Raw genomic sequence first — 27,077 nt, 5'->3', positions numbered from 1 at the left:
GACTGTCGCTGGTTAACAAGGCTGTGGATGGGGGTGGATTTAATTAAACCCCAGTTACAGAAGAGAATGTATGGGAAGAGCTAGGAAAACTGAAAGTAGACAAAGTCATGGGGCCTGATGAGATTAATCCGAGAATACTGAGGGAGCTCAGAGATGTGCTGGGGGTCTGCTGAGTGACCTATTCAATAGATACCTGGAAACAGAAGTGGTGCCAAGTGATTGGAGAAGAGTGGTGGAGGTCCTGCTTCACAAGAGTGGGAGCAGAGAGGAGGCTGGAAATTACAGGCCAGTTAGCCTCACCTCAGTGGTGGGAAAATTAATGGAGACTATTGAAAGAAAAGATAGTGAACTACCTACATTCTGGTGGCTGGCTTGATATGCAACAGCACGGATTCACCAGGGGAAGGTCCTGTCAGACGTATCTGATTGATTTCTTGATTGGGTGTCTAGAGAACTGGATTAGGGAAGAGCACTCAATGTGATTTACTTGGATTTTAGTACAGCCTTTGATACAATCCTGCATAGAAGACTCATGAATGAGAAGCTTGGGAGAAATCGCTAAGGTGGTGGTGTGAGTTACAAACTGGTTGATAGAGATGTGAATCGGAACTGAAATCCGAACCGATTCTGGTTCCGATTCACATCTATAGAGATGTGAATCGGAACTGAAATCCGAACCGATTCTGGTTCCGATTCACATCTCTACTGGTTGATGGATAAAAGACAGAGTGTGATGGTAAATGGAACCTACTCTGAAGAGAAAATGGTGTTAAATGGAGTGCCAAAGGGATCAGTGTTGGGACCGGTTCTGTTAAACGTCTTTGTGAGCAACATTGCGGAAGGGATAGAAGCTAAAGTTTCTCTATTTGCAGATTATACTAAGATCTGCAATAGAGTGGACATGCCAGAAGGAATGGAGAAAATGAAAAGTGATTTAAGGAAGCTTGAAGAGTGGTCGAAGATATGGCAACTGGGATTTAATGCCAAGAAGTGTAGGGTCATGCATCTGGGATATGGTAATCCGAAGGAACTGTATGCAATGGGGGGGTGAAGCACTGCTGTGAATAGAACAGGAGAGAGACCTTGGGGTGATAGTGTCTAGTGATTTAAACATAGCAAAGCAATGTGACAAGGCAATAGCTAAAGCTAGAAGATTGCTGGGCTGCATAGAGAGAGGAATATCTAGTAAGGAAGTGATAATCCCTTTGTACAGATCCTAGGTGAGGCCTCACCTGGAGTACTGTGTTCAGTTCTGGACACCATATCTCAAAAGGGACAGAAACAGGTTGGAGGTGGTCCAGAGAAGGACAACCAAAATGGTGGGAGGTTTCCATCTATTAACTTATGAGGAGATGTTGAAGGACCTAAATACATATATCCTGGAGGAAAGAAGAAGCAGATGAGATATGATACAGACCTTCAGATTCTTGAAAGGTCTTAAAGATGCACAATCAACAACAAATCTTTTCCGCTGGAAAGAATCCAGTAGAACTAGGGGTCATGAAATGAAACTCCAGGGAGGTTGACTCAGAATCAATGTCAGGAAATATTTCTTCACAGAGAGGGTGATAGACACCTGAAATGCCCTGCTGGACGAGGTGGTAAAGACAAAATAGTGCAAGAGTGGAGGAGTAGCTGTTATGGTCCCGACCTGCAATAGTCTGCGGGCCGGTGCCCCACCGACCTCAGGATGCCTTGCAGCAGCAGTGGCAGTGTCCTTGAGGCCTACTCGGGCCTGCCTAGCTCCTTCGCACAATGCTCCCTCTGCGAGGGAGACACCGCTAACGTCCTCAGCTGGCCCCGCCCCTCTAGGCACACGCTCACGCTGGGGCACTGAATTTAAAGAGGCCAGCATGGGAAGAGATGGCTCTGCCCCTGAAGGATATCAGACGCCAGCAGGGATTTAAACCCTGCAGTCAGCCTTACTCCTCGCCTGGCAACGAGGTTAGCTCCTCTGAGTGTGCTAGTTGCTGTTCCTGCCTTGCTTCCTTTCCCGCCTTCCTTATCATCCTCTGGCTTCTGACTTTGGCTCGTCCCCGGGCTTCTGACTTTGGCTTGTCCTCTGGCTCCTGACTTCAGTTCGTCCCCTGACTTCCTGCTTGCTGCCTGCCTCAACCTTGGTTCGTCTTCAGTCTCTGCTGTCAGCTGTCTGCCCTGAATCCTGGTTTGTTCTCCTTCCTGCTCTTCATCTTCCGGACTGCTCCATCCAGGAGGCCTCACCTAAGTCCAAGCGGCTCGGATCCTCACAGGCTTCTCCTGGGGAGACCTCAGGCTTCCAATGGTGAAGTTCCAGTTGGCCTCCTGGTTCCAGCTTCTCCTCCTCTCCATACTCCCGGACTACTCTTCAGATACTCGCCTTCAAGAGACCACCCATAAGTCCAAGCAGACCGGATCCTAAAGAGCTCCTCCCGGGGGGATCTCGGGTCTCCTGGCTTGAATCACCTCCCGGCTACGACCTCCACTGTGGGCCTTCCACAGTGCACCATCATCAGTTCTAGCCAGGTCAAGGGGCCACGAACTCATCAGGAGTCTAGTGGTTAGCGCAGCCGGTCTCCTGTGAACTAGGAGACCGGGGTTTAAGGTCCCACTGTTGCTCCATTGCCTCAGGTACAAAATTAGGCCAGAATTCATCTTTCCATGTGGAATGATGAAACCTGCACTAAAGGGGGTGGGGGGGGGGCAAAGGAGGGAGTGGGCAATAGCCTGCAGCTGATTGCATCATGGCGGTGTGATTTTGCCGGCCGCAGTGCGGCCAGCTGCAGGCTATCAAGGGCATGGTGCCACTATAAAAGATGGTGCTACTGCCGACGATAATGTTCGAAACATTATCGCTGGCAGAGGTGCCAACTCCTCCCCTCCCCCTAATTTTAATGTTGCCGCTGTGAAAAGGCCCTAACGCATGCGATAAATCCTTAGAAAATAACCTCCTTAGATTGTAAGCCCTCTGAGGATAGGGAAATAACTACAGTAACTGAATGTAATCTGCTTTGAAGTGCTGAAAAATGTGTGAAAAGCAGAATATAAAAATCTAAATAAATAAAAGGGCATGGGATAAACACTGTGGATCCCTAAAGGCAAGTGGAAGGGGAATGAAGTAAGAGGCAAGGGAGTAACTTGCTGGTTTGACAGATACTACCCTTAACAAATAAGCCTTCATATTGTGATGCAACTCCATTCTTGCTGCTTCAACGGCAGGGGGAGAAGAGGAATTGGATTCAGACAACAAGCAACAAGGACATTGAACTGTATAGCATGGGAAAACAAATAAGCATGGAGATAACTTGCTTGATGTGGCAGTTACAACCCTTAACCAAAAAGCCTGATGCAACTCCAATATTGGACTCAAACAAGAGCCCTGACCTTGGTGGTCTGAGTAACTCATAAGTATGGGAAACTGATAACTATGGGATCTGGATGGGCCAATGGCCATAAGGTCCTTTTCTGCTGTCAATTCTATGTTTATGTTTTCTATGTATTAACCCCTTTGGTCCTGCAGATTAAAAAGGAGATTTTGCAGGTTATGATACATCTTATTGGGCTAACATAAGAACCATTCAAAGATGAACTTTCAAGACTCTCTGGGCTCTATCTTCAACTCTGGTCACATGCAGGCACACTGAGTAGGTCCTGAGAAAGTTATTGGGCTCCCTGCTTTGGTGCCGTACCAGTTGTATGCCTCATCTCCCTGATTGGCTTGCAGGTGTGGCTGTGCATCTATGAGTCATTTAGAGCAGTGTTTCTCAACCTGATACAGAAGTAGCCCCCTAGCCAGCCTTCCTTTTAGGACACTCACAATGAGAGAGATTGAGATTTGTGTGCAATGGAAGCAGTACAGCCTCTATGCCAGGCATATTCATTGTGGCTAGCCTGCAAACCAGACTGGCTAATAGGCACTCTAGGACCAGCTTGAGAAACATTAGCTTGGAACATAGAAAAAGCATACATACAGTATGAAAGCTTCCAGCCAGTGACCAAAATGTTAGTTAATAGTGTAATATCCACTCTAGAAGAAGTATATTAGTTTACTTTACAGCATCTGCAGATCTTGGCTCTGGGATCATTTCAGTATTCATGCTTGCTGCTGAAATTTTTATTTCTTATATCTAATACATCATTTGCAATGAGAACAAAAATGGAATAATGCGACTCAAACCCACCTTCCTGGAAACGGATCCGATGTTCATCTGGGGATATAAAGTGCTTCTTTGCAGTTTCCACAACTTTAGGTAGGTCATAGATTGTCACCGTAGATGCTGGGTACAGAGAAATGCACTCCTTTGCCATAACCCCTGAACATCCTTGCACAGAATGCAAACAAAATGCTGCATGAATACAAGAGCATAAAACAGAAGCCCAAACTACCTACACTGCATGTAAGGTTTATGATACCAGACGTAGAGCCTTTGAATTACTAATGGTCCTTGGCTGAGCTTAATTTGTAGACAAAAAGGAAGCGGAACTGTGGAGGAAGGTGACATGGGTGGGACTAGAGCCAGATGTGACCTGTGCAAAGGGGCGGAGCCAGGGCTGGGTGGGAACTCTCACACACGCATACCCAAACGCACTCTTCACACACTTAACATGCCTGATGAGCACTGATAAATGAAGAACACCTGCGGGTTAGGGATGCAAGATCACTGGGGTAAGGAGGAGAAGGCTGGTAGAGAGAAAGGGGCTCTTTCTGTCTAGCCTTCTTCTCTCTACCCTGTGATCCTGAGCCTCCATCCCAGGCCGCCATAAATTCCACAGTAGTCTTTGTCCCATCCCTTCCTCCCACACCAGTGGTCCTAAAACCTCCAAATTTAACCTCCATCTCTGGTGGTTCTCGAACTTCATCTCTCCCTGGAAAATTACCCTCTCCAACTCTCTTCCTCTCACTCTTTATGCCAGAATCAGCTGAGTCACCTCTGCCTTAGTGGGGCTGGAGCAGGTTGGTGAGCACTGTCCGCTGTTATCAGTCTCTCCTTGGACAGGGATGCAGGGCCTGGAATTCAAAAGCATGGCCTGCTCTTTTTCTCCTTGGGGGTGAAAGGAAGGGAGAAATGCCATCTCATCACTCACTCTCTCTCCTCACCCCACCCCACCCCCCACTATGCCCAATCCTATCCTCTCCCTTCCTCTCCTCTTTCTCCACCCTCTCTGATCAATTCACTTACAGACTGCTCTCAACTCTGATCATCTCACTAATATCTCATAGTCTCTGATTCCCTCACTCCTACCCAGCAATACCTTTGATTCCCTAATTCCCTCTTTCCCCTTCCATTGTACGCAACCCACAGCCTCTCTGATCCCTTCACTCATTCTTTTGCCTTCCCACATCCCATCATTCACTTACTCTCCCCTTCTTCTGATCCCCTCACTCTCTTGCCCTTCTCTATCTCCTCAATCACTTTCTTTCCCCTCCCACTAATCCCTTCAGTCATCTTACATTCCCTCATTCATGCTCATGGCCATTTCACCCTCAGCAGTGTAGACACCAGCAACAGAGGCAGCAGGGCCTGGGATGACACATGATAAGCAGGAAGTCAACACACCCAGGAGTGGCAGAAGCAGTGAGGCTGACAGGCATTCAACCTGTGTCTTTTTTACCTTGACTGTTCTCCCTCAGAGCCTCCTAAATTGTGCTGGGAAGCTGCACCAAAATCAAAGACTTGTGCCTGCCTTTGTCTCAGGATATCAAATTCTTCAAACAACCCGCACATAAGAATAATTGTATTTTTATTTTTAAATATATTTTTTTATTTATTTCTATTTATTTCACCTAAGTGTCCCACTTTTACCCAATATTATGTCCAAGCTTCTCAAAACATGTATGTTAAAAATATTTAATGAGTGCAAAATGATGCTTCATACAATGCAAGAACACCAGACCTTGGTGTCTCGCTCAATTTTTGTTGTGTAATCATGAGCACCACCATCCACCACATAACCCTTTAATCAATTTTTGAAAAACATTTTTACTTTATATTTTCAATATTTTCTTAAAACTGATTTTTTATATATCTTTATATTTTATGTTTTAGAAGACCTGAATTTAAAACTTTGATGTGAAACACTGCATATAGAACAAGGGATTCAGGTTGCCAATTATTCGGGATCGGAGCATTACTTATCTTGCGTTTGTATTACACTCAGAGTCCTCGAAACAGATCTTTCAGTAGCACTTGCCCCAACAAGGCCCAGTTTCGACTGATCTTCTTCAGGAGAAGCCACTCAAACTGTGTCCAAAACGATTTGTTCATATTTCATTTTCCAAAAGGAATAAAGAGCTCGCCTGGGCGCTGCTCACTCCGTTCTCCTCTTCCAAAAAATGGCGAACCCGCTCTCCCTTGTTAGCATCCCTAATTTAAAGGGACTACCATCACATGACCTTAAACATGGCTGAATGACAAAATACCTCCTCCTCCAAACTCACTTATAGGAGAGATGACCAATCAATCAAATCGTTCAATCCAATCGGTGCCTCAGTTTTTAATTTAAAAATCCAGTATTGTTCCCTTCGATTTAATATTGTGCCCAAATCATCCCACGTAGATTTCCTCGTAACTTGTTCAATTATAGTCCATTTTAAATCATCAAAACTATAACCATGCTCTGCACAATGGTTGACCAGTGGCGCTGACATGACTCTATTGTTGATACGGGATCTATGCTCCATCAACTGGGTTTTGATAACTCTACTTGTACGTCCAATGTATACCTTCATGCATTTGCAAATTATAGCATAGATGACATTTTTGGACATGCAGCTAGTCTTTGCTTTACGTTTAACAACATATCCCGTGTTGGTATCAGTCCAGATATCACCTTCAATAGTGTTAGCGCAAATCGAACAACATCCGCACTGCTTGTGTTCTCCCTTATTATCAAATAAGGGCTGTGCCCTAGTTAAACTTGCATGCACTATTTTGCCCCATATGTTGAACCCCCGGTTTGTTGCAAATAACGGGAGTTCATTGAAAATCTTGTGAAGTCCCAACACATGCCAGTGCCTCTTGACAGAATTGATCAATGCCACAGTAGAAGTGCTTTGCTGGAGAACAAAGACCAACTGTTCCTGTGTCCTTCGTTCATGATAAGTAAGAAGTTGTGCCCTGTCACTATATTTAGATCTTTTGTAGGCTTGTCTGATAACTTTCACAGGATACCCACGATCCAAAAACTTCTTGGTGAGCAACTGAGCTTGTTTTTCAAATTCAATGTTGGATGAGCAAATTCTTCTAATCCGGAAGAATTGTGACACCGGAAGACCCTTTTTAAATGCTTTCGCATGGTGGCTGTGATATTTTAGCAAGTTATTTTTATCAGTAATTTTTTTGTTTACAGTAGTGAATAGTTGACCCTCCTTAATCTCAACTATCACATCCAAGTACACGATCTTAGATGTACTATGGTGAAAAGTAAATTTCAGATTTTGATCAACCCCATTTATCCAATTCTGGAAGGCCTCCAATTTTTCTTGTGACTCCTTCCAGACGACAAAGATATCATCTATGTATCTGTACCATGCCCCAATCATGGGCCACCATTGGGACTGGTAAATAATGGTATCTTTAAAATTAGCCACAAACAGGTTGGCTACTGCAGGAGCCAACGAAGAACCCATGGGAATACCATGATTTTGATGGTAGAATTTATCATCAAAGCTGAAGTAATTGTTAAAAATGACCAATTCAGTCAATTCTTGCAGTTTTGGAACCCCCTGCGATTTTCATAGACAAGTTTTTACAGCCATTGGTTCAAAGCAAACAGTCATATTTAAAGGATACAATCCAGTTTCTTAATAGATTGAGTGAAATCCAGCTTGGAAATGACCCCATCATTCTAATGACGATGGACATTGTATCTCTATCACAATGAGCGGCTGCAGATATAGTGAATGAAGCCATGTTTCACCATCAAGGACCTAAAAGGATTAAAACGGAATTTTTGCAAGAATTGACTGAATTGGTCATTTTTAACAATTACTTCAGCTTTGACGATAAATTCTACCATCAAAATCATGGTATTCCCATGGGTTCTTCGTTGGCTCCTGCAGTAGCCAACCTGTTTGTGGCTAATTTTGAAGATACCATTATTTACCAGTCCCAATGGTGGCCCATGATTGGGGCATGGTACAGATACATAGATGATATCTTTGTTGTCTGGAAGGAGTCACAAGAAAAATTGGAGGCCTTCCAGAATTGGATAAATGGGGTTGATCAAAATCTGAAAGTTACTTTTCACCATAGTACATCTAAGATCGTGTACTTGGATGTGATAGTTGAGATTAAGGAGGGTCAACTATTCACTACTGTAAACAAAAAAATTACTGATAAAAATAACTTGCTAAAATATCACAGCCACCATGCGACAGCATTTAAAAAGGGTCTTCCGGTGTCACAATTCTTCCGGATTAGAAGAATTTGCTCATCCAACATTGAATTTGAAAAACAAGATCAGTTGCTCACCAAGAAGTTTTTGGATCGTGGGTATCCTGTGAAAGTTATCAGACAAGCCTACAAAAGATCTAAATATAGTGACAGGGCACAACTTCTTACTTATCGTGAACAAAGGACACAGGAACAGTTGGTCTTTGTTCTCCAGCAAAGCACTTCTTTTTTTTTTTTTCAATTATCTCCAGCAAAGCACTTCTACTGTGGCGTTGATCAATTCTGTTAAGAGGCACTGGCATGTGTTGGGACTTCACAAGATTTTCAATGAACTCCCGTTATTTGCAACAAGTCGGGGGTTCAACATACGGGACAAAATAGTGCATGCAAGTTTAACTAGGGCACAGCCCTTATTTGATAATAAGGGAGAACACAAGCAGTGCGGATGTTGTTCGATTTGCGCTAACACTATTGAAGGTGATATCTGGACTGATACCAACATGGGATATGTTGTTAAACGTAAAGCAAAGACTAGCTGCATGTCCAAGAATGTCATCTATGCTATAATTTGCAAATGCATGAAGGTATACATTGGATGTACAAGTAGAGTTATCAAAACCCGGTTGATGGAGCATAGATCCCGTATCAACAATAGAGTCATGTCAGCGCCACTGGTCAACCATTGTGCAGAGCATGGTTATAGTTTTGATGAATTACAATGGACTATAATTGAACAAGTTACGAGGAAATCTACGTGGGATGATTTGGGCACAATATTAAATCGAAGGGAACAATACTGGATTTTTAAATTAAACACTGAGGCACCGATTGGATTGAACGATTTGATTGATTGGTCATCTCTCCTATAAGTGAGTTTGGAGGAGGAGGTATTTTGTCATTCAGCCATGTTTAAGGTCATGTGATGGTAGTCCCTTTAAATTAGGGACGCTAACAAGGGAGAGCGGGTTCGCCATTTTTTGGAAGAGGAGAACGGAGTGAGCAGCGCCCAGGCGAGCTCTTTATTCCTTTTGGAAAATGAAATATGAACAAATCGTTTTGGACACAGTTTGAGTGGCTTCTCCTGAAGAAGATCAGTCAAAACTGGGCCTTGTTGGGGCAAGTGCTACTGAAAGATCTGTTTCGAGGACTCTGAGTATAATACAAACGCAAGATAAGTAATGCTCCGATCCCGAATGATTGGCGACCTGAATCCCTTGTTCTATATGCAGTGTTTCACATCAAAGTTTTAAATTCAGGTCTTCTAAAACATAAAATATAAAGATATATAAAAAATCAGTTTTAAGAAAATATTGAAAATATAAAGTAAAAATGTTTTTCAAAAATTGATTAAAGAGTTATGTGGTGGATGGTGGTGCTCATGATTACACAACAAAAATTGAGCGAGACACCAAGGTCTGGTGTTCTTGCATTGTATGAAGCATCACTTTGCACTCATTAAATATTTTTAACATACATGTTTTGAGAAGCTTGGACATAATATTGGGTAAAAGTGGGACACTTAGGTGAAATAAATAGAAATAAATAAAAAAATATATTTAAAAATAAAAATACAATTATTCTTATGTGCGGGTTGTTTGAAGAATTTGATATATAGGTTACCCCCACTTTTTGTGGATAGATAGTGTTAGTTTGTCTCAGGATAAGCAGCTCCAGCACACTCTGTTCTGCTCTGCTTCCTCCAAGAACTGGGGGTGGGAGAGACACATACATGATCCATGCAACTACTGGCTCTGTTCTGTTTCCACAGAGGAACCAGAAATGATATCACTGCCAACTCTGCACCGCTTTCTTCAGTCCCAAAAAAAAGGTGGCAGGCATTCTGGGTTGTTTTGCCAAATATTACATTCTCTGTAATGGATTAAAAAAGAGGTTTAATTAGCACCAGTTTGAAAGCTGTGAGCAGCAGGGCTGGTGCAAAGGTCTATAGCGCCCTAGACAGACCAATGTAACACCGCCCCCCTCCCACCCCCACCCCCAAACCCACCCTGAGTTGAATGCGCCCTCTGGCAGTGCTAGATATATAGAGTTATTGGCACCCTCGTAAGGATTTCTCTCTCTCTGCACATACTAGGGGTGTGCATTCGTTTTGAACTTAAATGTAAAACGCAACTTTTTTTTTTTTTTAACTTAAAAAAGTGATGAGGCGAAAACGATCGGATTTCCAACTTATTCAACATAGCTATATTGAATAAGTTGGAAATCGCGATTGTTGATCCTAAATAAAAATTTAAACCCCTCACCCTCCTTAATCCCCCCCCCAAGACTTACCAAAACTCCCTGGTGGAACAGCAGGGACTCAGGACGCCATTTCTGAACTCCTTTGCGAGGAGCACGTGACGTCGGCGTCACGTCGGAGTGACGCGGCGTCACGTGATTCCCCGCGCGATCGCTCCGAGACCCTCGTTCCTGGCCCCCCCAAGCTGGCCAAAAGTTCCTTTTGGGTGCAACGAGGGTCCCGGAGCGATCGCGCGGGGAATCACGTGATGCCGTGTCACTCCGACGTGACGCCGACGTCACGTGCTCCTCGCAAAGGAGTTCAGAAATGGCGTCCTGACTCCCTGCTGTACCACCAGGGAGTTTTGGTAAGTCTTAGGGGGGGGATTAAGGAGGGTGAGGGGTTTAAATTTTTATTTGCATGTATGGACATAGACTCAACTTATGGAATTCTCCATATGTCCATATTGACCGAAATTGACCTCCCCTTTCGACTTATGGACTTATGAACATAAACTTTTGCTCTGCACATCCCTAGCACATACAGTGCTCTGTGACTGCTATCGCTATCACATTTTGGAAATGACGCCCTTGCGTTCCTGGCAGCATCCTGCCCACTGATGCTCCCCTAGGTGACCGCCTAGTTCTGCCTAATGGTCACGCCAGTCCTGGTGAACAGTAATGCCAGTCATCAAGGCCAGGGTTGAAGCCTTGAGAATTGGCAGTACTGCTCACGAGTTTCAAGCTAGTATCATTCAACCCCTTTTTGTGTGTGTTTTTGTTCTGCAGTGTCTGCTTCTGTATCATCCCTTCCCCTTCTGTTCCCTGCAGTACTAGAGGAGAGGCAGAGCAAGAGGGAGGGATTTGAATAGTGAGTGGAGTAAATGTTCTCTTCTGTGTGCTCCAGGCTCACCCCCTCTTCTTTCTTCCTTGCAGACTGCCCGGAGAGGAGGGGCTGGAGAATAATACCCTGCTTCTCTGCCTCTTAAACCTGAAAATAAGGGCTGGAGTTCCGTTCCTGGCCTTTCCCCCACAAATTAAGCCCTGGTCCTTGGTGTTTTATAGGTAAAAGGTTCCTGTCCAATCAGTTTTCTGTTGTCATAAGGAAATGATATATAGCGCATCCGTATAGCTTTTTTCTTCCTCTATATCTGACTCAATCTCAATACAGGTTTGTAAAACACTGTGTGCTCTGCGGTCACTTACCTCCCAGGTCACACACATTGGGGAAAAGGGAGAGGTCAAAGAGTGTCAGCACATCCTTTTTGCATAAATGCCACAAAGAATCCATACAGTGCATGAATGTTATCAATTCTTCCTCAGACCTAGTGATTGAAAAGAAAGCCAGGTTGAAGATTACATTTACATGCAGCACACACTGAGATAACTGCATTACTCTAGAGTTGAGGGTCATTAATTCCTGGCATCTGTGCCACCAAGGAACTCCTCTCTGGCACGCTGCTCCCTCCCTACACTGCAAACCGTTTCAAGATTTGCAGGCCATTTGTACCAATTTTGTGATACACAAGGGAAGTATGGCAGGTTCTTATCAGGGAGACTCCCTCCCCTGCCATGCCACAGAGCCCAAAAGGTTGGCTAACCCGTGCACTACAATATATTGTGTAATAACATTTTTCATGCTGATTCGATTACTACTCTCCAAGGTTGCCTATGCTAAGAAAAGATAAACCAGAGTGGAGGGTACTTTGCATTCTGCAGAAAATCTGCTCTCACCTACTTTTTCTGTCCCGTCTATGGGCGTGATCCTGCATTTGAGGAAAATGGAATTTGATATTTTTTCTCCTGAGGTAGGGTTTCATTTAATCTCAAATTGTAGTTTTCTTGGTTTTGAAAGTTCACCAGAGCTAGAGGATGAAAGTAGTTTGCCTCTGAAAAACTCTCCTTTTTTCCTTTAAAAGTTGGGTTATTAGGGCCAGCCCAATGGCTTGGTGGAAGCGCTGTGCACTGCCTTGCAGAGGGACAGAGTCCACTTTCTAGCTCAGGCCTTTGGATCCCAGGGTTGGTCAGGGTTGGAGATGCTGTGGAGGCAGCATTCAGAGTCCCTGGAGGGAAGGAGGCTTGGGGGGAAGGAGTGGTGATACTTTGTGGCTGGATTTAGGGCCTGTGATTGCAAGTTTCTGGAAGGAGCCCTGGAGCACAGTCCCCAGCCCAGGACTGTCCTTCAGTGATTGGACTAAAGTTAAGTTGGGATAAAAGATAAAGACTCATGGTGATAAGTCCAGCCCTAGTTCTGATTGAGCTGGAAGTCCAAAGGAGCAGATCAAAAAAATTTGGGATATTATTATTATTAGATATGTCTCTTCTATCACACTGTTATGCTGATTCATTTGCATATTTTAATTTCTCTGAATTCCAGATCATCTGATGAGGTCTCAGGAACCAAATCGCCAGTGCTCTAGAGTCTAATAATAAATACAGATTTACCCTGGTAAAAGAGTTGCAAGAAAATTGCCCACTCTTTGCCCAGCTAAAAGTATGTGGGTGGGTTCATGTCAGGGAGGAAAATAACACATTGTTGCGACCGTCGGTCTGCGATGGCTTTGCCCCGCCTACCTCACTCTTCATGCGGCTCCTCCCGCTCAACTCGGACTACTGGCTGCCACGGCGTCTGTCTGCCGACCTCTCCAGCGTCTCCGGACCGGCTTTGGTACTGCTTCCCGGTATGCTCCTCCAAGGTACCATAGGGCGCGCACGCACACGCCGCCCTCATCTTTATTTCCTCATTGGCGCGAATCTCTGGGGCGTCTTCCTGAGATGACGTCACGCTGCCCGGATATTTAAGCCTACAACTTTTGCTAGCTAATCGAGTTAGCAACTATTCGGAATACTATGGATGGAATTCGCTCTCCGTACCGAAGCTACTCTGCCACTCCAGCGTTATCTGGAACTCTTACTGCTAACAGGGTACCCGCTCCTCGGGGGCCTCTTCTGCTTCTTTAAGGTGCTATCAGGAAACTGGAACTCGCTCCTCGAGGGCCCATGTTCCCTGAGTCGCTGCCTGCATCTACAACCCTTTCTACTTGGAAGACTTCACTAACAGTTTCCATCTGTGAGTACAACTACCATCTATTCCACAGTGCTGCTTCACTGGAACCAGGTACTCGCTCCTCGAGGGCCTGCCCTCTGTTCCACTGCCAGACCTCTCGTCTAGGGGAATCGCTGTGTGAGTACAATACCACCAAGTCTCCCTGTCTCGGAGCTTCTCCTATTCTACCTGGGACTCTGTATGTTTCTCACTGTATACTCATAACTCTCAGTCTCTTTCCACTACAGCACAGCCAAGCAGAGGATTCGCTGTTCCAGCGTCCTGTGGGATACTTGCCCAGCCTGGCTCAATATCTACTACTCACTACTGCCACCTCTGGTGGTTTCCAAAACTGTTTAAATAAAGATTCAATCTGTATTTGTGTGTCCAGAGTCTAGCCTGACACCATGGTCCCTCACGGGACTGTCCCCCCCCCCCCCCCCCCGTGGGCATGGTCAGCTGCCACAGTGTCCAAGGATCCATATGTCAATAACCATAACACACGTAGATTTTCAAAACTGCATGGCTTATTTTCCATGCAAAAAGCATCCGCAGAAACAAAGCAGGTGCAAATGTCTGTGGATACTTCATCCCTGCGGCAGATTTCAAAGTGAAAGTAAGTACGTGCTTTTACATTGAAAATTGGTGCAAAGATGGCAGGGCAAGAGGACCCACAGATCTTGCAAACAATGCGAGCAGTTTGAAAATCACCACATAAGTTCCTCCAGCTTATACACAGGTTTGTGTCAGCAAGAGACCAATTTCTTGATCCTCCATGTGAATTTTATTGATAAATTTCATAAGTTGTTTTTCAGTTTAATTTTAATTCATTATTTTTTAATATGTTGCTAAAGTTATGCTTCTTAAATCTCCTGTTCTTTTCAAATAATACAAGCAATTTAAAGGTCATACTTTTACTAATACCTTCTGTTCATATATTATTGTAAAAGAGGACAGATTATATTCTAAGAGGGTATAAAAGAATAAGTATGCAATATTCCCCAATAAATATGTAATAAGAGGTACATATTATAAGAAGGTTATTATTTATTAAATTTAATATACCACTTGTAAAGAACATATCCAAGCAGTTTACAATCAAAATATACATAAAATCAAATCAAAGTATAAACAAAGGTATCCAATAAAACTGAATTTATACACAAGTCCCAGTAAGAAATTAGCTGGTCTGTATTTAACAATCAGCAGTGAAAAGCCTGGCTGAAGAACCATATTTTCACTGACTTCCAGATTTTCATATAATTTAATTCCACATGGTTGTCTAACGTTAACTGCAATTCTTTGTATTAAGGGTTTGCAGTGAATAGGACTAGATACAATAAGGTTAGCATTCAGCACCATATAGCTCAACTTCAGACTTATTCAGCTATTCAGACTTATTCAGCTAAGTAGCATTAAATATCAAAATGGGGCATGTTTTATGGTAATAAGAGGTTTATCGCAATTTGCACTAATACCTATGCAAAGCGCTTACAACAAAGATGAGATTTGTGCAATGTTTTCTCAACCTAGCTTGATGTTACCCAGGTAGAGAGTCCATCAAGTTAGGTTGAGAGAACATTGCACAAATATCATCTTTGAGTGAGTTTCCTCACTCCGAAGGTCATCAAATCTTCACAAGAGAGAACTGTTCTGTTCGTATATCTCACTTTGAATGTCAAAGTGGCCCTAACCCCTACACTAATACCTAAACCTCACCTCGAGTTACTAGGTGGGCCTCCTATGGAGATATAAATACTAGGGATGTGAATTTTTTTTGACGATTTAAAATATCGTCCGATATATTTTAAATCGTCAAAAATTGTTAGAGTCGATATTTAATAGGAATTCCCCCGATTTATCGTCAAAAATCGTAAATCGGGGGAAGGGGGAGGGCGGGAAAACCGGCACACTAAAACATCCCTAAAACCCACCCTGACCCTTTAAAATAAATCCCCCACCCCAAATGTCTTAAATTAACTGGGGTCCAGTGGGGGGGTCCCATTGTGATCTTCCATTCTCGGGCCATGGGTGCGTTGATAGAAAATGGCGCTGGCGCTACCTTTGCCCTGTCATAAGATAATCTACCATTAACCATCCATGCAACGTGGGGGTAGCCCATATATCAATTCACAAAATAAACCCACACACTAATCAAATGTTATTCTCATTAAATAAAGTGTATCTTGAATTATTTTAAAAAAATTTTAAACACCATTTTTTTATGACTACACCTCAGTGTCCCCCATTTATAAAAAAATTTTTTGAAGTGTCAGATGATGCTTCATATAATTACCGGAACACCAATCCTTGGTGTCCGGCTCAATTTCGTATTATAATCATGAGCACCACCTTCCACCACTTTTTTAATTTTTAATTTTTGCAAAAGAAATTTTTATAAATACTGTTTTTTATTGTTTATTAAAAATCTATGTTACTTAACCAACTTGAATCTTTTGTCTTTTATCTTGTTGACTACTCAGTCCATTTAGATATTTTTAAAGGTTAAGAACTAAATGAAACACTGTGTGCTGAACCAAAGGTTTCAGGTCACCAATCCCTAAAGAGACAGGAAATAACTTAGCTTCAATTGTTGTTCAAAACACGGATTATTTTCAGTGGCACTTGCCCCAACACGGCCCGGTTTCGACGAATCTTCCTCAGGGGAATCCACTCAAATTGTATCCAAAATGATTATAGCCTTTTTCAAATTCATAACGAGCTCGTCTGAACGCTGCTCCCTCTGTTTCCGTTCTCAGCAAAAGATGGCGAACCTGCTCACCCTTGTCAGCGTCCCTGGTTTAAAGGGACAATACCATCACGTGGTTGTGCGCATACCTGGATATCAAAAGGACTCCTCCTTCCTGAAAACTGCTCATAAGAGGGAAGACCAGTCAGTCAAATCATTTAAACCTAAGGGTGTCTCCGTTTTTAATTTAAAAATCCAATACTGTTCTCTTCGATTGAGAACAGTAATCAGATCATCCCACATGGACTTCACAATAACCTGTTCAATAATGGTCCATTTCAGGTCATCAAAGCTGTAACCATACTCTACACAGTGGTTGACTAATGGCGCGGACAAAACTCCATTGTTAATTCGTGATCTGTGTTCCATCATCCGAGTTTTGATAACCCTGCTTGTGCGTCCAACATAAACTTTAGAACATTTGCAAACAATCGCATAAATCACGTTCTTTGACATGCAATTAGTGTTAACCTTACGCTTGATTGCATAACCTGTGTTTGCTTCAATCCAGATGTCACACAGATCACGAATTAACAATGGAGTTTTGTCCGCGCCATTAGTCAACCACTGTGTAGAGCATGGTTACAGCTTTGATGACCTGAAATGGACCATTATTGAACAGGTTACTGTGAAGTCCATGTGGGATGATCTGATTACTGTTCTCAATCGAAGAGAACAGTATTGGATTTTTAAATTAAAAACGGAGACACCCTTAGGTTTAAATGATTTGACTGACTGGTCTTCCCTCCTATGAGCAGTTTTCAGGAAGGAGGAGTCCTTTTGATATCCAGGTATGCGCACAACCACGTGATGGTATTGTCCCTTTAAACCAGGGACGCTGACAAGGGTGAGCAGGTTCGCCATCTTTTGCTGAGAACGGAAACAGAGGGAGCAGCGTTCAGACGAGCTCGTTATGAATTTGAAAAAGGCTATAATCATTTTGGATACAATTTGAGTGGATTCCCCTGAGGAAGATTCGTCGAAACCGGGCCATGTTGGGGCAAGTGCCACTGAAAATAATCCGTGTTTTGAACAACAATTGAAGCTAAGTTATTTCCTGTCTCTTTAGGGATTGGTGACCTGAAACCTTTGGTTCAGCACACAGTGTTTCATTTAGTTCTTAACCTCCTTTAAAAATATCTAAATGGACTGAGTAGTCAACAAGATAAAAGACAAAAGATTCAAGTTGGTTAAGTAACATAGATTTTTAATAAACAATAAAAAACAGTATTTATAAAAATTTCTTTTGCAAAAATTAAAAATTAAAAAAGTGGTGGAAGGTGGTGCTCATGATTATAATACGAAATTGAGCCGGACACCAAGGATTGGTGTTCCGGTAATTATATGAAGCATCATCTGACACTTCAAAAAAATTTTTTATAAATGGGGGACACTGAGGTGTAGTCATAAAAAAATGGTGTTTAAAAATTTTTTTAAATAATTCAAGATACACTTTATTTAATGAGAATAACATTTGATTAGTGTGTGGGTTTATTTTGTGAACTGTCATAAGATAAGGCAAAGGTAGCGCCGGCGCCATTTTGGTTCCTATCCCCCGACGTCACGAGCGTAGGAGATCGCTCCCGGACCCCCGCTGGACCCCCAGGGACTTTTGGCCAGTTTGGGGGGGCCTCCTGACCCCCACAAGACTTGCCAAAAGTCCTGTGGGGGTCCGGGAATGACCTCCTGCACTCGAATCGTGTTGCCGTACGGCCGGCGCCATTTTGCCGTACGGCAATATGGCCATATGGCCGGCGCCATTTTGCAAAATGACGCCGGCCATATTGCCGTATGGCAAAATGGCGCCGGCCGTACGGCAACACGATTCGAGTGCAGGAGGTCGTTCCCGGATACCCGCTGGACTTTTGGCAAGTCTTGTGGGGGTCAGGAGGCCCCCCCAAGCTAGCCAAAAGTCCCTGGGGGTCCAGCAGGGGTCCGGGAGCGATCTCCTACGCTCGTGATGTCGGGGGATAGGAACGAAAATGGCGCCAGCGCAACCTTTGCCCTGTCATATGACAGGGCAAAGGTAGCGCGGCGCCATTTTCTATCAACGCAGAGTGGAAGATCACAACGGGACCCCCCCACTGGACCCCAGGTAATTTAAGACATTTGGGGGGGGTTCAGGAGGGTGGGGGATTTATTTTAAAGGGTCGGGGTGGGTTTTAGGGATGTTTTAGTGTGCCGGTTTTCCCGCCCTCCCCGATTTACATGATATTTAAAAAAACAAAACCTCGATGATTCGATTCCCTCTGCCCCCAGCCGAAATCGATAGTTAAGACGATCGATCACACGATACACATCTCTAATAAATACCTCCCATAGAAATATAAATATCTGCCATATATATATATATTTATATATAAATATATATATATATGGGAGATATTTATATTTATATATTTATATATAAATATCCATATAAATATAAATATTCCATATAAATATCCCATATATATCTCCGATATAAATATCTCCTATAGAGATATAAATAAATAATAAATAAATCTAGTGTGAAGGCATTATGGCTAGTGTTCTCTCTCTCTCTCTCTCTCTGTTGTACTCAAGGATTCAGCAGTCTGTGTTGTGGTCATACAGGATGTTATCATCTTAATGTTCTCTCTTCTGGTGCATGTGTGTGTATTTGCTTTCCTTAAGCCTCATAGGGATGGTCTGTGCATGTGCAGCTACCATGCTGGTCTGTAGACATGAATCTTCATCGTCTGTGTGTCTGCATTTGTGAAACTACTTATATTATAATGTAAGACTTGCAGTACATGCTGGTCACATATTATACAGCGACCTCATTAAAAAGCAGCCCATTGGTTGAAATTATTTATAGACGAGGTAAGATAAGATTTTATCAGTTCTTCAAATGGTCAGCAATAGGAAGGGTGAAAATGGTTTTGGCTGGCTTTTGGGGTAGTCTATGTTCAGCCTTCAATTATATATTCAATTGAATGGGGCCAGATAAAAACAGTGGGAGGGGTAAGACCAGTTTTTATGTGGCCTTTACCTTCAGCCATTATCAGCTCCAGTGACAATCCTTGGTTAGAGCTGATATTTTTTTTGCTCCAGCCAGCTTCATCAGATCAAAGGATCACACAGCTTTTCAGTGCACTGCCCTTCCATAGAGAGTACACGTAGAATTCAGTTCTCCAACTGCCAAGTTTCTTTCATTGGGGGAAAGTCAGAGTATTAGTTTTACAATGTTCAGTATTCTCACTATGACAGGTTTCTTCAGCCATCGTTATGTTTCAGAACATGAAGTCAAATGTTTCAGATTCAGTTCATAACTCAGCACATCACTCACCTTACAAGGTCAATTTTCAGAGGGTATAGGCGCTTAATTTTCTTCCTTTGAATAGATTTGAGCTCCTAAATTTAGGTGCCTAGAAAGTAGGCACAGCCAGGAGTGGAGAAAACGTTAGATGCTCAGAGCTGATTTCTAGTGCTAGGTGCCTAACTTAAGTGCCTACATTTAGAGAGGTGAATAGCAGACCTAAAATTAGATACCCAGTTTTAAGGGACTAAGTTACACTAATTTTCAACCTAAAATTTAGTTACCCGAATTCAATTGAAATTTTGTTAAACTTTAGGTACCTGAAACTAAAGTTCCTAGGTTAAGCACTCTGCATCCTTTGAAAATCAGTCTTTTAGAAAAACTAAAGTAATTCTTACCTGTAGAAAGCATCAAATACTTTTTTAGAAGATACTCCAAAATCTCTTCCAAACTGCTTTTCACCCTCTCTAGAAAACAAAATAATTTGCATAAAGCTTGTTAACTTTTCTTGGAGACAGCTGTTAATTTGTGCTTAAGAAAAACATGTCATTTGTACAGGATATCCACAGGAATAATGCTGTTTCATTTTATATGTTTCATAGGCATAGTTTTTTTTGTTTTTTAAGTGTTTTCATTTTCATTTTGATTTTTGGAAAATAGCAAACCAGAAGCCGATCCAAGATGGCTGTGTAGCAAACAGAAGAAACAAGATCGGTATATGAAAAAACTCGAATTTTGTCAGAATAAAAGATTTTTCTTATGCCGATCTTGTTTCTTCTGTTCACTATTTGCAAATACTGCACACTATTTGCATATAGTATGCACTATTTTCCGAAACCAAAAACAAGAAAAAGCAGAGTTACACGGGGGTCTCGTGAGAGCCCCTGTTTCATCTCACACTGAGGCAGCTGTTTACCCAGAAAAAGAAATATTTGTTAAAAAAAACAAACAAACCCTGGTTACAGGGACCACCCCCAAAACCAACCCCTTTCCTTTCTTAAAATAATACCCTCCCTCCAGGAGCTGGCAGCACCCACCCACTCACCGTAGTTCACCTTCTTGATCCCTCTCCTCTTAGACTCACTAAAATGTCCCCAGTGGTCTAGTGGGGTCCTGGAATTGACCCCTTCGCTCCCAGAGCCAGCAATTTTTCAAAATGGCACTGGCCACCCTTTGCCCCGTCACATGATAGTGGCAAAGGGTGGCCAGTGCCATTTTCAAATATGGTGGACACCAGGTCCAATAGTGGATGGGGTCACTCCCAAGTCCACACTAGACCACCAGGAACATTTTGGTGCGCAGGCAGCTACAAAGGGGGCTGTGTTTTAACAAAGGAGAGGGGTTGGAAATTGGGGGTGGGACTTGTGGCCAAATATTTGTTTTCATAAATATTAACATTTTTGTGAAAACAGCCACCTCCAGGGATGGCTTGCAGATGGGGACAGGGATCTTTAGAGACCCTTGGGTTGGGATGTTGTTGGGATGTATCTGTGCGCAGTATTTGCAAGTAGTGCACACAAAAAATGATTGAAAAAATGTGTTTTTTTCTATCATTTAGGTAGAAAAATGAAAAGTGAATGTAGTTCATATAGTCTATGTCATTTCAAACACATGCAGATTCCTTGTTACTTGCTTTTGGATGCCAGGTGATTTGAAATTTCTAATTTACAACAATGTTAATTTTGAAGTCAATGTTTTGAATATATAATCCCATGCAAAAGGAAGCAGGAAATTTCCCTCATATAATCCCTCTTATATGCACTCTAGGAGCAGAGCTGCTCATGATTCTCTTTATTCTTGTTGGTCCAGCAATTCTACCGACTGAAGAGAGAATAGTGAACTATCTACAGTCGGGAGAATTGCTGGACCACAGGCAGCATGGATTCACCAGGGGAAGATCCTGTCAGACAAATCTGATTGACTTTTTCGACTGGGTGACTAGGGAGTTGGTTCAAAGAAGAGCACTCAACGTCATCTACTTGGATTTCAGCAAGGCTTTTGATACGGTCCCGCAAAGGAGCCTGGTGAATAAAATGAGAAGCTTAGGAGTGAGTGCCAAGGTGATGGCCTGGATTGCAAACTGGTTGATAGACAGAAGACAATGTGTAATAGAGATGTGAATCGGAACCGGAATCTGATCATTTCCGGTTCCGATCCAAATCTTAAAATTTTTATCGCCTAGCTCGATTTGAGTTCTGATTATCGGCTGTGCCCGAAACGATAATCAAAACACCCTCCCAAACCCCCAAAAAAGGTTTTAAAATTACCTGGTGGTCCAGCGGGAGTGCGGGGAGCGATCTCCCACTCTCAGGCCATCGGCTGCGTTAATAAAAATGGCACCAATGGCCCTTTGCCCTTACCTTCGGACAGGGCAAAGGTAGCGCCGGCGCCATTTTGAATATTGGCAATATGGCCTGAGTGCAGGAGATCGCTCCCGGACCCCCGCTGGACCTCCAGGGACTTTTGGCCAGCTTGGGGGGGGCCTCCTGACCCCCACAAGACTTGCCAAAAGTCCAGCGGGGGTCCAGGAGCAACCTCCTGCACTCGGGCCGTATTGCCAGTATTCAAAATGGCGCCGGCGCTACCTTTGCCCTCACTATGTCATAGGGGCTGACGGTCGACCGATGGTCGTCCCCTATGACAGCCGATGGCCCGAGAGCGGGAGATCACGCCGGGACCCCTCCACTGGATCACCAGGTAATTTAAAACATTTTGGGGGGTTCGGGAGGGTGGGGGATTTGTTTTAAAGGGTCGGGGTAGGTTTTAGGGTTGTTTTGGTGTGCCGGTTTTCCCGCCCTCCCCCGATTTACGATTTTTCACGATAAATCGGGGGAATTTCTATTGTATCGTGACTCTAACAATTTTTGACGATTTAAAAAATATCTGACGATTTTTTTAAATCGTCAAAAAACGATTCACATCCCTAATGTGTAATGATAAATGGAACTTACTCTGAAGAGAGAGCAGTGTTAAGCAGAGTGCCGAAGGATCGGTGTTGGGACTGGTCGTGTTCAATATCTATGTGAGTGACATAGCGGACAGGATAGAAGGTAAGGTTTGTCTGTTTGGGAATGACACTAAGATCTGCAACAGAGTGGACATGCCGGAAGGAGTGGAGAGAATGAGATGGGATTTAAAGAAGCTAGAAGAGTGGTCGAAGATATGGCAGCTGAGATTCAATGCCAAGAAGTGCAGAGTCATGCATTTAGGGGTGTGGAAATCCAGAAGAACTGTATTCGATGGGGGGTGAAGGGCTGATGTGGACGGAGCAGGAGAGAGACCTTGGGGTGATAGTGTCTAACGATCTGAAGTCGGCGAAACAATGTGACAAGGCAATAGTTAAAGCCAGAAGAATGCTGGGCTGCATAGAGAGAGGAATATCGAGTAAGAAAAGGGAAGTGATGATTCCCTTGTACAGGTCCTTGGTGAGGCCTCACCTGGAGTACGGTGCTCAGTTCTGGAGACCATATCTCCGAAGAGACATAGACAGGATGGAGGCAGTCCAGAGAAGGGCGACCAAAAAGGTGGAGGGTCTTCATTGAATGACTTATGAGGAGAGATTGAAGAATCTAAATATGTACACCCTGGAGGAAAGGAGGAGCAGAAGTGATATGATACAGATTTTCAGATACTTGAAAGATTTTAATGATCCAAAGACAACGACAAACCTTTTCCGTCGGAAAAAAATCAACAGAACCAGGGGTCACGATTTGAAGCTCCAGGGAGGAAGACTCAGAACCAATGTGAGGAAGTATTTCTTCACGGAGAGGGTGGTGGATTCCTGGAATGCCCTTCCGGAGGAAGTGGTGAAGACCAGAACTGTGAAGGACTTCAAAGGGGCATGGGATAAACACTGTGGATCCATAAAGTCTAGATGACGTGAATGAAGAGTGGGTGGCTCATGGGAATGATGGCTACTACCAGGAGATAATACCCTTATTCAAAAAACATACACACGGTTAATGCGACTCCAACATTGCTCTAAGCTTCAACGGCAGGAGGAAATCTGGAAAAAAGGATTTGCATTCACAAAAAAACGGGGAGTAGCTTGCTTGTTACGGCAGTTACTACCCCAAACAAAAAATGCCTGATACTTCACTTTCAATACATATCCAGCATAACTCTCTGCTTCAACGGCAGGGGGAAATGAAGAAAAGTGGATCTATATACAGACAACAATCAACAAGGTCTGAATTACATAGTCTGAGTAAACAAATAAGCATGGGTGTAGCTTGCTTATTGCGGCGGTTACTACCCCTAACTAATGATGCTAGATATTTCACTTAGATGCAGTTCCAACACTGCTCTCTACATTAATGGTGGGAGTGGAAGGGAAATAGAACCAAAAGGTTACTAAGAGCCAAGAGTAACAGATAAGTATGAGAAAAAAAAAGTGCAAAGCTTGCTGGGCAGACTGGATGGGCCGTTTGGTCTTCGTCTGCTGTCATTTCTATGTTTCCTTACAAAATAAACTCATTCTCATTATGCATTAAGGACAATGTTGAGTCTTCTTGACCATGCATGCTAGGCCAGATTTAAGGCAAATGGCACTCTGGGTGGAAAAATCCCCCGCCCCCCCCCCCCCCCCAAACTGATGAAAGCCACTCCCCTCCCTCGGTCCTCTCATTGGCTGCAGCGGGATGGGATCTGCTGTGGTCATGCCAGAACAGTCTTTGGCCACGACGGCACAGGATTCATCACAGTCAAGCAGTTTCTCTCTTCAGCCAAAGCAGGAGGGACCCATCGTGGCCATGTTGGCCTGTCTTCAGCCATGGCAGGATAGGATCCACTGTGAACTCAGCTGTGGCAGGACAGGATCTGTTGCAGCCACACATTCCTGTCTTCAGCCTTGGTAGTATGGAATACCCCATGGCCATGTAGTTCCTCTCTTTGTCCATGGCAGGATGGGATCTGCCATGGCCACACTGGGCCTCTCTTACATCGCTGAAATGCTCAGAGTGCTCAGGGTGCTCTGTATCGCTCTCCCTTGGGACCACCCAAATCACCCACCCCAAAAACTAGGCCAATTCACTGGAATCACAGTGCTGTACTTTCTGAGAGAGATAGAAGATGTTGGCAGTCTGCCCATTTATAACTGGCTACAGTTTTGCTACAGAACGCTACTCGGTCATATATAGTAGTGTCACTAAAGTCTCTTTATATCAGTCTCACCCATTTTGATTTCTATCATTGTTTGGGCTTTGCATCCACTGGGTCCCTATTAGGATCCAACCTGCTATGTAGCCTCCCTGCCACCAGAGGTTTCCATGGAGCTATACCTGCTCTCGCTCCACCATAGTCTCCATGGGTTCAAGACTCAACAGGGGTTGGCCTATTTAGCCTTGCTTCTTGCAATACCTGATGCCTTGGTGTCGATTCTACTCAGCCCCCTGCTTGGCCTTATTCTATCTTGTATTGATCTGTAACCTCCAGGCCTTCCAACTGGTCTTGTCTAATCCAGAAGCCCCTGGGCCTTCCAGCTTTGTCTTGCCTTATCCAGTGGCCTCTGGGCCTTCCAACCTTTCCTTGCCTACTCCCGTGACCTCTGGGCCTTCCAGCTCTGTCTTTCCTAGTCCTGTGGCCTCCGAGCCTTCCAGCTTCGTCTTGCTTAGCCCTGTAGCTTCTGGGCTTTCCAGCTCTGTCTTGCCTAGTCCTGTACCCTCCTGGCCTTCCAGCTCTGTGGATAAGTGCAAGGTGATGCATATAGGGAAAAATAACCCATGCTATAGTTACACAATGTTAGGTTCCATATTAAGATCTACCACCCAAGAAAGAGATCTAGGCATCATAGTGGATAACACATTGAAATAGTCGGTTCAGTGTGCTGCAGCAGTCAAAAAAGCAAACAGAATGTTGGGAATTATTAGAAAGGGAAAGGTGAATAAAACGGAAAATGTCATAACGCCTCTGTATCACTCAGTGGTGAGACTGCACCTTGAATACTGTGTATAATTTTGGTCACTGCATCTCAAAAAAGATATAGTTGCGATAGAGAAGGTACAGAGAAGGGCGACCAAAATGATAAAGGGAATGGAACAGCTCCCCTATGAGGAAAGACTAAAGAAAACATAAGAACATGCCATACTGGATCAGACCAAGGGTCCATCAAGCCCAGCATCCTGTTTCCAACAGTGCCCAATCCAGGCCATAAGAACCTGGCAAGTACCCAAAAACTAAGTCTAAGAGGTTAGGACTTTTCAGCTTGGAGGAGGGATATGATAGAGGTGTTTAAAATCATGAGAGGTCTAGAATGGGTAGATGTGAATCGGTTATTTACTCTTTCGGATAATAGAAAGACTAGGGGGCACTCCATGAAGTTAGCATGTGGCACATTTAAAACTAATTGGAGAAAATTCTTTTTCACTCAACGCACAATTAAACTCTGGAATTTGTTGCCAGAGGATGTGGTTAGTGCAGTTTGTGTAGCTGTGTTTAAAAAAGGATTGGATAAGTTCTTGGAGGAGAAGTCCATTACCTGCTATTAATTAAGTTGACTTAGAAAATAGCCACTACTATTACTAGCAACAGTAACATAGATCAGACTTAGTTTTTGGGTACTTGCCAGGTTCTTATGGCCTGGATTGGCCACTGTTGGAAACAGGATGGGAAAAATCATGGCTTGGGACGGCTGCAAAATCTAAAGCATAGCCGTGTTTTATCACAGAGAGCACCCATTGGTCCGTCGTACCTTCGGTACGGAGAAATGGACCGGCCGGACATCATTGTGCAGCCTTACTACCGGGAGCCGACTGGGAGGAAGCAGGTCTACCAAAACGTCTTCCTCGAAAGGGCTGCGACTGCTGCCTACCCCCCTCCCCCCAACCGAAAGGAAAGGGAAGAGGTACTAGAACAAGGAGTACGAGCTTTTCGATTTCCCCGAAACCTGGATCTTGACGAGAAAGCCCCCTGGAACACATTCTGTCCTCCGGGAGTCGATAACCCTTATTTTTGCCCAGCAGCTGAATCATGTCTTCCAATTCCTTTCCAAATAGCAGCTTGCCCTTAAAGGGTAAGGACCCCAGCCGGGATTTGGAGGCTTCATCCGTGGACCAGTTCCATAACCATAATAGCCGCACTATAAGCCATGACCGCTTCGAGGCAGCCAGCTTGTCGGGCTTCCTCCTCCGAAAGGCCTTCATTGGCAAGAAGTTGTTGAACCCAACGCAGTCCGGCCCGTAGCGCAAAATTGCTTCAAATTGCCGCTCGGGTCCCTAGAGTGGATACTTTGAAAATTTTCTTAAGTTGGATCTCCAGTTTCCGATCCTGGAGGTCCTTCAGTGCAGTGGCTGCCGTGACCGGAATAGTAGTCCTCTTCGTTACCGCTGAGACTGCAGTGTCCGCCTTCGGAACCCGAAGAACTTCCAGGGCGTTCTCAGGCAAAGGATAAAGCTTATC

At 43.8% G+C, this 27,077-nt stretch overlaps 1 protein-coding gene across 4 annotated transcripts in view; it reads right to left on the bottom strand.

The window, feature by feature from the left end:
- LOC115092609 (acetylserotonin O-methyltransferase-like) overlaps window positions 1–27,077 on the bottom strand; it is a 97,121-nt gene that overhangs the window by 34,602 nt on the left and 35,442 nt on the right. For all 4 annotated transcript variants that reach the window (XM_029603643.1, XM_029603641.1, XM_029603642.1 and 1 more), the window contains 3 exons: window positions 20,081–20,149; window positions 11,814–11,932; window positions 4,158–4,298 (listed from right to left, as the gene is read on the bottom strand). In XM_029603643.1, the coding sequence (XP_029459503.1) occupies window positions 4,158–4,298; window positions 11,814–11,932; window positions 20,081–20,149 (329 nt within the window). The remainder of the gene's footprint in view (window positions 1–4,157; window positions 4,299–11,813; window positions 11,933–20,080; window positions 20,150–27,077) is intronic.

The sequence above is a fragment of the Rhinatrema bivittatum genome, chromosome 5 (assembly GCF_901001135.1).
Source record: "Rhinatrema bivittatum chromosome 5, aRhiBiv1.1, whole genome shotgun sequence".
Lineage (NCBI taxonomy): Eukaryota > Metazoa > Chordata > Amphibia > Gymnophiona > Rhinatrematidae > Rhinatrema > Rhinatrema bivittatum.
The sequence above is the reverse complement of the archived record's forward strand: the minus strand, read 5'-3'. Positions and strand labels throughout refer to the sequence as shown.